The sequence below is a fragment of the Acinonyx jubatus genome, chromosome D4 (genome assembly GCF_027475565.1).
Source record: "Acinonyx jubatus isolate Ajub_Pintada_27869175 chromosome D4, VMU_Ajub_asm_v1.0, whole genome shotgun sequence".
Classification (NCBI taxonomy): Eukaryota; Metazoa; Chordata; class Mammalia; order Carnivora; family Felidae; genus Acinonyx; species Acinonyx jubatus.
This window is the reverse complement of record NC_069391.1, coordinates 27,792,311-27,803,793: the sequence shown is the minus strand read 5'-3', so window position 1 is coordinate 27,803,793 and position 11,483 is coordinate 27,792,311. Positions and strand designations below refer to the sequence as shown.

The window sequence follows — 11,483 nt, the reverse complement described above, 5'->3', positions numbered from 1 at the left end:
ATCAATCAATAACAACCACAAACATGCATCTATCCCCTCACCATTTGTGTGATCTCCCCACAGACCTGTGAGCCGCAAACTTCCTTTGCAGTTAAGGATGATGGAAGACAAAGAGGCCTGAAATGCTCACCTACCAAACTCCAGTCAGTGCGATCCACCAGCATTTGGTCTCCTGCCCCTGTGTTCACTCAACGAATATTCACTGAGCATCTACGTGCCAGACACTGTTCGGCACATTTGAGAGTCTGGGGTGAACAAGACAAAGTCTCTGCCTGCATGGAGCTTACATTCCTGTGCAGGAATTTGGCAATAAACAAATGTCACCTAGCCAAAAATGAAGCAAAATAATAGGGAAACGGGGGGAAATAGGACTACTTCTCCCAAAGAGGGTGATACTTCTCCCAAGGCATACACGATTAGAAAAAGAAGCCAGGAAAAGATTTGGGGAGAAAGAACACTATAAGCAAGGGCAATAGAAAGTGAGAAAATGAGCTTTCCATGTTTGAGGAACAGCAGGAAGGCAGTGTGGCTGGGGCGAGATGAGCTAGGAGGGAGAAAGTGGAAGAGGAGGGGTGGAGGGAGGCAGGTGCCAGATGATCAGGTCAGGGAAGGAGTCTGCATGTTATGCTCAATGTGCTGAAAATCTGGCGCAGAATGGAAAGATTCACTTTATGTCTTAAAATGAGTAGAGATTTGGGGTTGGGGAGGGATGGGGAGAGGGTGCTCAGTGCATGAAGAGCTAGGTTGTTTACAAGCACCCTGGGTGACAAAAGACAAATCCTTTGTGCCTGACTTGAGCTCTGAATCCCTGTGGACCAAATAAGATGCTTGCCCTCTTGGGTCTTATCTTTTCCACTAGTAAAATAAAAGTACACAATGACATGTTGTAACAAGTCATTTCTAGTATCCTTCCCAGCTTCAAATTCTACAATTTAACGTGCAGCCACATTCTTATGTTATGCTTGAACGTACTAAAAATTTCAAAGGAACAGATTTGTGTATTGCTCTCTAGTTCTCTCTAAAGCACTGTGACTTGATGCAAAAGTCAGAGTAAGACACAGTACCTCCTGAAGCTCACACTCTAAAATCTTCACAAAATGATTGGCTGAGACAAAGCTCAATGCCACAGTCAATGTCACAAATTTCCCTCAGTTCTCCTCCTTTTGGTAAGGCCTAGAATGCGAATTCAGTAAAGGTTGCCAGAGTGGGGCCCCTTCCATTGCACCCCATCCCTAACACACATTCAGTGGTGCTCTGCTCCAAGGCTGTGCGTCCTCTGATGGCAGGGGCCCAACCTCTTTTGTCCCTGCAGGCTCCCTAAGCCCAGACCCAGCTCCTTCCATGGCTGCCACCTGTCTGTGAGTCCACAATGCTCACAGGCGTGTGTGGAATCCACCCAACTCTATTAGCATCTCATCTCATTCTCCTACCTCATCTATACAACTTGCAGGATTGTCCAAAGGACAAAGTCTTGTGACTTCAAATAGGATGTCTCCATGTCTTTTTCCATGTCCTTCTCCATCACAATCATCTTGTTCTTTAGGATGACATTGGCTGCTAGGGCTTACCACCCACTAAGCATTAAATTCCAGCACATGTTTAGTAAATATCTAATAGTAAGAACTAGCAAGTACATGGTAACTCTCCATCTAGAAATCTGCTCTGAAACCTTGTATGCCTGAGCACCGTGCTCACTGGTCACTTGCGAGGTCAGTACCTTGCCTTTAAAACCGGGAACTCAAATTAGCTTTTCTCCAATCTTCATATTCCCACACTCTCCATAATTCCTCAGAGTCTGTGATGTAACTGCCTGAATCTCATTCGACCTCAGCCTGGAACTTCAAACCTGCCTGGGCCGTAGTTTGGCTCCCTTGGAAACTCAACTCTCTTCAAGGTCTTTATGCACAAAGACTTCCACACACATCTTCCCTCATACCCACTTAGACACACATGGGTGTTTCGCTGCATTTATTCATACACTATTTCCTTAAAATGGATTTCGAAGGAAAGCACAAAAATATGCAACTCTAAAAGAAGAACGTGTCCATTTTTGTACACAATAATATAACATCTTTTCAGGTTGGCAAAGTGAAGAAACTGATAAGCAAAACTGAAAATTATATATAATGGCAGCCTATCTCTGCTTTTAAGTACAGGAGCTGGTAGAAAGGAAGAAGGGAAAGGCATTTTATCAGTATGAAGTGCTATTTAAATTAAATATTAATCCATAAAGCAGTAAATAAACGTCTGCAGTGATTTACTTTGTGGGATGTTAGAAAACTCTCCTAGTCTGCTATGTTTATTTACAGATGGTCTGGTTAGATATCTCTGAGCCTTTTAAAAATAAAAAATAGTTCGAAAGACAGATGACACTAGACACAATGTGGCATCTATCACAGCTGATAAGGGCAATATATTAGACATCAAACCAGGTGACAAGCCTAAGAAGACCCAGCTGTGGAGAGTCTCATAGTTCAAGTGGCACTCACGGGATTGGGTTTCCTTCCATACATCGGGTCCCGAAGCCAGGGTTTCTGGTGAGGGCATTCAAGAGTTCCTGGGTGCCCATGTCCTCAGGAGCATCATTACTGTGGGTACATGACAGGCAGCCAGCTTAGCAATACATTAAAACCAGGAATTGGAAGGTAGAATTGGTTTTCTAAACTAGACATTTCACTAGCCACTTCCTGTATGCCAAGCTCTTAAAACAGAAATGAATCAATGCAGAACCTACCCCAAAGGAGCTCTGACACGGACTGAATATTTTTTTTAATTTTTTTTAAATGTTTATTTATTTTTTGAGAGAGAGAGAGAGAGAGAGAGAGACAGAGTGTGAGTGGAGGAGGGGCAGAGAGAGGGAGACACAGAAGCCAAAGCAGGTTCCAGGCTCTGAGCTGTCAGCACAGAGCCTGATGCGGGGCTTGAACTCACAAGCTGTGAGATCACGACCTGAGCCGAAGTCAGCTGCTTAACTGACTGAGCCACCCAGGTGCCCCCAAGACATGGACTGAATATTTAAGATCAAGGTAACATACAGCCCTCTGAAGCAGAGCTTGTGTTAGTTCTATGTATGAAGTTTTTCATGTGTGTGTGTGTGTGTGTGTGTGTGTATGAACACATGTATACATACATGCACATTTACATATGGATTTCTTTAATGCAAAGAAATTCATTAAGGATCAGTTTTTCAAAAAATACTTTCACAGTTAGCCATGAAACCTGAACTCAACAGGCAAGAAATACAGGGTAAGAGGAGGAGGAACGGTTTCACCTATTCATGGATTTTTTTGTTTCCTTTGTTTGGTCTACAAATAGTGTAAGACCAAAGAAAACTTCTGCTTAGGGAAATAGAGAAATTTCTTTGTACTTTTCTTTGAAGCACTGGATTGTTCCAGAGTAGCTGGCATTTGTGTCTAAAGAACACACACTAGGGGCACCTGGGTGGCTCAGCTAGTTAATCATCTGACTTTGGCTCAGGTCATGATCTTGCAGTTCATGAGTTAGAGCCCCACGTTGGGCTCTGTGCTGAAAAGCTCAGAGCCTGGCACCTGCTTCAGATTCTGTGTCTGTCTCTCTCTCTGCTCCTCTGCCACTCATACTCTGTCTCTGTGTCTCTCACAAATAAATAAACATTAAAGGCACACACTAGTTACTACCTGTAACTTAATGAGCACATTAACTGTACTGTGCACAAACAAGAACGTGGGGGTGTAATGCTGTGACAGTGTATGGAAGCCCTGTGATCAAACAACAAAGTTCAAACATAGCTTTGAAACACCAAGTACCCGACAGCTTCATCACAGATGTATTCCAAGGGAAGATTATTTACATAAAGCATATAGGACTGTTCCTGATGACAGCAGTATAAAAGGAAACAAGCTCCAAAGTGGCAACAGAGAACTGGTCTATTATTTGAGGTTCAATTTGCTGCTGATCTTTGCATCCAATATTAGTTTGGGCAGGGGCTTTGGAACACCTGATAAATCCACATTCTTGAGTCCACCTCCCCTTGGCCCTCAGCACAGTAAACACCTGGGTCTGTCTGGGCTCTCTTCTGTCCCTGGGCGCAGAAGGCAAGCACATACCTGACAAATGTGTACTGTTCGTTGTACATCCAGGGCTGAAGCTCCAGGCTGGGGTACTTGCCAAAGGGTGGCACAATCAAGCTGAACACCAGGGCAATGCAGACAAACACAGCTGGCAGGACAATCTATAACCAGGGGGTAGAGGGGAAAGGAAATTGCAAAACAAGGGCAAGTGTTAGAAAGAAGGGCACAGGGCAAGCCCCTAAGAGTCCAGCTAGCCTCCCAAACCAGCCAGCATGCAAATGAGCAGTACAGGGCCCATAGCAGAGCTCTACCAAGGCACTCATGGCAGGTGAGAAGCAGCAGATCCTGAGAACTAAACCTCTTCCCTCCAGGCATTTCTGGAAGCTGGCAGCACAAGGCCAGAGGCTATGGCCACCTGGCAGAAGCCCCAAGCTAAAAACTTCAGAGGAAACAGTAGTCATATGTCAGGGTGACTCAGAACATAGGGTCCTGTCCTCTGCCCTCTGAAGACCAAAGACCACACTGGACCAGGAGCCCAGCTCAGCTCTGAGAAAGGCTGAGAGAAAAGCCCTGGACCAGGAGTCCGAAGACCTGAAACCTGGTTCTGTCTCTACTCTTAGCGTATCCATGTGAAGTCCCTTCCCACTGTGGCCTCATGTGCTCACTTGTCATCTGCAGACCAAGACTAAATGACCCAGTAAGATCCCACTCTGAAAGGGAAACAGCAGCCACTGTCACCATATAATGGCCTCAAAATGCGTCAAGACCTAAATCCTTCTTTATGGGAAAATACATGACAATGATCTAATTATTGTTACAGCCCTAAGTAGTAGTATCATCATCACCAATCAACGAACAAGGTAGTTGAACCCAGAGAGACTAAGTAACGTGCCCGAGGTCACACAGCCAGTAAGTCACAGAACCATAATTCAAATCCAGGTCTGTATCTCCAAACTCATACTCTCCTGCATTATCCACATAGTCTATAGGGAAGAATCTCTTGATTTTCTACTTCTTGATTTTATAGAGTGGGGTAATTTCATCCTTTCCGAGCAAGTGACTTAGCAAGCCAACACTCACATGCAGACAATAGTGTAGTGAGTCTTCTCAGTCTGTTTGCCCATTTTTTTTCTTTCCTCTGTGGCTACCTTGTTGTCAATTTGCAGTTTTTAGAGAAAAATCACATTTCCAAGAAATGTATATATCAAGTGCATCTGGACGTATCATTTCTCAGGTTATGAAAACTGAATGTGCCCAGCAATTTTTCTGAACTCTGCCTCTCTCCCACAATCCTTTACAGTAAAACTCACAGACACATATACATAGCACCACTCCATGTCAGGCCCCATTCTAAGCAGTTACTCATTTTAATCCTCATAACAGCCCTGTGTTGCAGGTATGTTATCTTCATTCTAAAAAGGACTAGATGGAGGCAGAGAAGAAACTTGCCCGCAGACGCGTGAATGCCAAGAAGCAGTACTGGGACTGAAATAGTGTCTGGCCCCAGCATCCATCTTCTAACCATGACCTTCTCCTGCCTCCACTGGTCAGGGAGCCAGCAGCCCACCCTTGAAGCCAGAGTCCCAGGCCTGGAACAGCTCTTGTTACCTGAGCAAAGAATCCCTTCCGACTCCGTCTGGCAATCAGCAGCCTCTTCCACAGAAGGGCCACAAACTGCTGCTGTGTGAGTTTCCAGCCCTTCACCTGGTAGGAGCCTTTGCCGTCCATCCCGCTGAGCAGGTCTGTCTCTCTGGATTCTATAAGAAGCCAACACGGAAGTTCACCTGTTATCTTAGGCAGTTTTGACATCACCATGCTCCTCCCTCCAACATCCTCAGCAACCATCTGGGAGGCTTGTGTTTGAAAGCACAAGTGTCTCAAAAGTAAAGGGCTTTCAGGACAAATCTGTGTCTGAGGAAAAGTTAGGACTCCAAATGTCCAACAGTAACAGCTTGTGCCTTCTAGTTCTTGTCTGAGGAGTACAGAAAATGAAGGTACCTTGAGACAATGCAAAATACGTGTTCACATGTAAACTGTTTTACATACAGTCATTCAGATGAACCAAGTCATCCTCACTTTCTCATAGAATATTCTATGCAGCCATGCATTTAGGCTGACATAATTGAGAACACACGATGCTGATCTGTCTCCCATCCATTATATTTTTGGTAAAAGGTAGACACATTCAAATGATCTAAGTACTGACAATGCATAAAGTCAAGGAGAACATGAGGGCCACACACATGTGAGCAGGACTGAGACAGCCAGAAAGGTTTCTGCTCTGAACAACTGTATCAAAATCCAGGTCTTACATTAATGATTCCTAACTGAGGTGCTTTAACATCTTAACAGTATTTGTTTGACTTCTTGCCTCCCCTTCGCCATCCCAGTCAAACACACAGGGACACACTCATCCAGAATATCTAAGTCTAAGGTGCAATTAACTCTAAAAGCTGACTTATTAGAGATCCTTCAACCATTCAAACAATACTTACTTAACAATTAAACACCTAATGTATGCAAGAAGCCGGGTCTCCACAGAAAATAAATGAATTCAGAGGACTGAGGCAGCATCCTTTTATATTTGTCTTGAGAAAAAGAGCCCAACTAAATGAAGAAAGCAATGAGGATAGGTTCTTTCAGGACTGATGGGTTGCCCAATGCTAGAAAAGGGAACGTGGCTTTTCTCATCTTCCCCCTTCCCTTTGGACCCTGTATGCATCTATCATCCTGAGCTTAAAGCCATTGAAAGGAAACGTTGGAGTACACAAGACAGAAATTCACTTTCCAATAACAGGATACAAATCTTGCCCCAACAGACCTGGGTCTACATCAGAATCATTAGGATCAATGACATCATCTTCAGTGAATGGGCGAAGACAGCTTTGCTTGTCCCCAAAGGCCCGTCTGTTTCGTCTTGCTGGCAAGGTGCCATCTGAAGGCAAAATGAAGAGATTCCACATTTTATTTTTAACAAAACTAACCCTCCTCATCTGTCACGATGTATACACTGAAAATAAGAATGTGATAAAGCAAGTCAAAGGGAAAGGCACAGTACTGGTGAGTCAAGACAGCCTGCCGAGGGTGCTGCCCAGAGTGCATACAGCTCCCCCAGAGGGTTACCTGAAGTCTCAGCGTCCACCCCACTCTCTTCAGCCACTTTGAGAAATATCTGAAAAACAGAGGTGAGAATATTCTCAACACCATTTTATGAGAGCAACCATCACCCCCACAATTATTACATTATCGAGTGGCTTATTAGCCCCTAAAGACAAAAAGTAAAAGCTTCCTTTAATAATAATACTTTCTCAGTCACTTGGGAGTGAAGGCATTTTTAACTGGAGAACATTTCCTCAGTAGTCAGAACTATCAATCCAAACAATCCTTTTTAAATTAAAGGCATGACATTACAACACGACAGCAGAAGAAATTCATTCTGCATCTACAGGGAGCCCATCAGGTGGCCTCTTCCAGGTCTATGGCTCCAAATCTCTGAGTAAGCTAGCACCATGATAAGTCATCCAAGACAGAATGACCAAAAGATGATGGGTTCCCTATCACTAGAAATATTAAGTCAGGGATTCAAGTATCAGAAGAGAATGTGAACTAGCCAACGATTTCTAAATGCTGAACTATAGACCACAGCCTGGGAAGCATGTAATAATTCTGACTCAAAGACTCTGGCTCTGAGGCATGGAATTTTATTGTCAATAATATCCTCAGATGATTTTTGGTGCATGGCCAAGCTTGAGGACCACTGGGCCAGAAAAATGTTGTATCCCTCCGTGTCTATGATGTTCTGTCTCTAAAGGGAGGCGCTGCTACATGGTAAAAAGTATGGGCTTTGCAGCCCACACTCAATCAACCCCGATGCTCAGGTCAGCGTCCCCAAGAGCCCATTTTTTCACTTATGAGGATTAAATTAAGTTACAATTATTTAAAAAAAGAATGCACCCAGTTCAGCACCAGGCACACAGAGATTCTCCACAAATGTTGGCTATTTATATGCATGGCTATGACACAGCCACATCAGGGAGCAATCCTAATAAAGCTCTCCTGTTATCTCACACCACAAATTTAAAAGTTAACTGTGGCCAACAATAGCTCAATATCAATGGCCCAAAGGAGCAATAACCTGCTTCATGGTAATCCTATTCCCCTGGGGAAAGGCAGGCTGCCTGTCCGGCCTTGGGACCGTGGGCTCCACTCTACTCTGACAGTCACTTAACTTACTTCTTCCAGCGTAGTCTCTGAGATGCCATAACTAGAGATGCCCAGGTCTGAGAGCCGGTCATCAATCTCATGGAAGAGTTCCACAAAGGCCCCCTCTTTTGCAGCTTCATAGGGCAGCACATAAGTCAGCTCATGCCCAATGTCTTCCACTAGCCGGGCCTCAGCCACATGCTTCCTGATGAGGTTGGAGATAGCGGATACATCTATAGGGACCAAAGCACAGTGACAGCTCAGCTGGCTCAGAGGCCTCCCCATGCCTACTTCTCAGAAGCTAGCTGTCCACCCACACAGGATACCTGTCCCAGATACTGAAGTCAGTCCACATGTTCATCTCTGGCCTGAGAGTTTCTGGGAGTGAGGACTGGGTCTTATTCACCCTTTTATCACCAAAGCCAGGTACACTGTAGGTTCTCAGTACATTATGGGTGGGTGGAAGGATGGAAGGGCGGATGGGTGGGCGTGCAGAAGACTTTCTGACGTTAAAAGCTTTGTGTCTGTTGCCTCAACTCTAGGATTCTTCAATGGAAAACTTGAGTAGAGGTAAAGGATCCTTCACCCTTCCCTAACCTTCTAAAGGAGGCTCCTTAATTTACCTCAATAAAGGGGCTAATCAAACAGTTCATGGAAGGAGACACCTTCCTGGAAAAAGCCAGTTGTTAGTACTGGGCATAGACAGACACAGTAAAGCCTTCTGCTCCATATGTGTTACTGGTGACGCTGGCCTTCTATATGTACCTCCTAAGGAAGACACAGCAGGCTACTCTCCATCTTCTGAGTTTTTGCTCTCCTTCACTACTGAGCTCCAATCCCTCCCCATAGTGTGATCCTCAGCAACTCATCCCTGGTTTCCAGGGTCCAGCCAGATCCATTCCCCAGGGGGCCAACCCCCCGACCCCCAATCACGTCAGCTTCTTGGGGACACTGCCCTGCCAGCTCCCAGGCCGAGCCCCAGGCTCCCCAGCAAGCATTAAGCCAATCTGCCACCAAGCTGCACCCTTCTCCCACAGCCACCCGGCCCCAGCCCAGCAGCAAACCTTGAGTCAGCGCCACCAGCCTCTGCACCTCTCCTCCTCTGCCTCCACTCTGCCCAGCTGGGGGAAGCTCAGGCACCACCTGAATAAGAAACCCCAGAATCCTTACCGATGGTCAGCGTGTCACTTTCATGGTCGCTGCCCAGGCCAGCATCAGAACTGCTCTGAGAAACACTGTCCTCCTGATGGCAAAGAAGGAGGTGAGAATGGGTCAGGGACCGAGCAAGGTACAGCCACCAGCACCTTCGCCAGGGAGGGCTTCCATGAGGCTCTATTGTGTGTGAACTGTAAAGGCTTCTCCTAGGAAGCAACGAACAAGGCAGCCATGGCTTCTGAAGCCACTGTCTGACATGCATGTGCTGTGTGGATGGGAGGTCAGGAAGCAGAGCTGTCCATGGGACCGTGGCCTGCCAATGAATGCTGTAGCCAGGCATTTACTGACCTTTGTAGACATGGGATTCACCTGGCTAATTGGTCCAGTGCTTCTCCGGCTTTAATCTGTGTTTAGTCACCTGGGGATCTTGTTAAAATGCAGATTCTGATTTAGTGGGTCAGAGTTGGGCTCACATTTCTGCATTTCTAACAAGCTCCCAAGTAATCCCAATGCTGCTAGTCCTCAGACCACACTTTGAGTAACCAGGCACTAGTTAAAAGGTAAATAAGCGGACAGGAGTTGAAGATTAGGATGTAAATGTTTTAGGTGCCACTGGTTCCAACACATAAATCAAATCAATCTCAGGCATAGACTGAAGAACAGACGAAAAAACATACCTGGTTATTGGGTTCTGGTGCCACCTCTGTTATTTACCTGCTGGATGACCTTGAATAAACGCCACAATCCCTACAAGCCTCACTTAACCTAACCTGGGGTGATAATCACAATACCTTCCCTCCCAAAGTTGCTCTGTACTTTGAGATGATAGAAGTTTAAAAAAAAAAAAAAGTTTGTAAGATAACAAGGCTACAAAGAATTAACTATTATCATTATATTCTTTTATGCCCAAAATCTGCTAGGGTGAGTGTCAGGCATGAAATCAGTGCTCAATAAATATTTGCTGTTTTGTAAGTTAAAAGTGAAGGTCAATGAGATCTAGAGGTAATAAGCAGCAACAGCAGGACTTTCTGGAAATAGGGTTCCTCACTCTCAGCAAGTCTTTTTCCTTCGATATAATAAAGCCCTCTAAGGACCTTCTTTATCACTCACTGTGCCTCCATAGGAAACAGGAAGTGGGATTCAACCAAGTTCGGACCGCAGGAACACAAGCCCCCTGAGCTTTCCACATACAAAGTATGATGTGATTTCAAAGGGACCATAGCATACGGCGATGGTGACCCCCACGCGGCAGAGTGGGGTGGAACTGAACAAGCCACTCACAGCCGACCAGCCCTGAATACACTCCCTGGACCCAGTACAAGCCCAGCACTGAAAATGCAACTCACCTTCTTCAGGTATGACACAGTGCTACTGCTATTTCTGCAGGAACTGAGGGAAGATTCCACATCTTTCTTGACCAGGGTCAGGTAGTAGCCTGTTCCCAGCTGGTTCTTGAGAAACAGGGAGGAGCCCACACAGCACAGCTTCCCATGGGAAATGATGGCAATCCTGTCCCCCAGGATGTCTGCTTCATCCATGTGGTGTGTGGAAAGAATAATGGTCCGGCCTGCCAAACACAAACACAAGGACGTGGGACTAGTGACGCATGTTGGTTCTCACTGACTGAAGCAGCTGGAACTGCAGAAATCTTAGCAGCGGTAACCAAGGCAGAAGGACCTGGAAGCCTGGGTGGCCATGACCCCGAAGATAGAACAGTCAACCTCACAGATTCTTCATCCTTACAGGACAAAGAACGTAACATTCATTTGGGAAAGTGCTACATGTCAGGCAGCGTGTGAGGGATCTGCATGCATTCTCAAGTAACTTAATCCTCTGTGAAGCAGGCACTGCTGTTATGATAGGTAAAGAAACTAAGACAAGTTAAACGACTTTTCCAAGTTCTCAGGGCCAGCTAGAGCTGGCCCCAAAGTCCATGATCCTCATTTGCTCATCTACTTTTTCAACCCATACATATATGGCACCATGTTGGGAACAGAGATGAACAAAGACACAGCCTCCGTTCTCAGCAGTCTCAACCTACAGGGGAACATAGTTAAAATAGACACATCTGAGTTC

At 45.5% G+C, this 11,483-nt stretch overlaps 1 protein-coding gene across 5 annotated transcripts in view; it reads right to left on the bottom strand.

Annotated features, from left to right (window-relative positions):
- Nucleotides 1-11,483, bottom strand: part of ABCA1 (ATP binding cassette subfamily A member 1) — a 320,418-nt gene that overhangs the window by 25,595 nt on the left and 283,340 nt on the right. For 4 of the 5 annotated variants that reach the window (XM_053204848.1, XM_027034746.2, XM_027034745.2 and 1 more), the window contains 8 exons: nt 10,754-10,974; nt 9,317-9,395; nt 8,283-8,485; nt 7,173-7,221; nt 6,871-6,984; nt 5,658-5,806; nt 4,086-4,210; nt 2,490-2,588 (listed from right to left, as the gene is read on the bottom strand). In XM_053204848.1, coding sequence (XP_053060823.1) covers nt 2,490-2,588; nt 4,086-4,210; nt 5,658-5,806; nt 6,871-6,984; nt 7,173-7,221; nt 8,283-8,485; nt 9,317-9,395; nt 10,754-10,974 — 1,039 coding nt within the window. Of the gene's footprint in view, nt 1-2,489; nt 2,589-4,085; nt 4,211-5,657; nt 5,807-6,870; nt 6,985-7,172; nt 7,222-8,282; nt 8,486-9,316; nt 9,396-9,422; nt 9,496-10,753; nt 10,975-11,483 lie in introns of all 5 variants that reach the window. The other variant, XM_015077217.3, reaches the window with a different exon arrangement.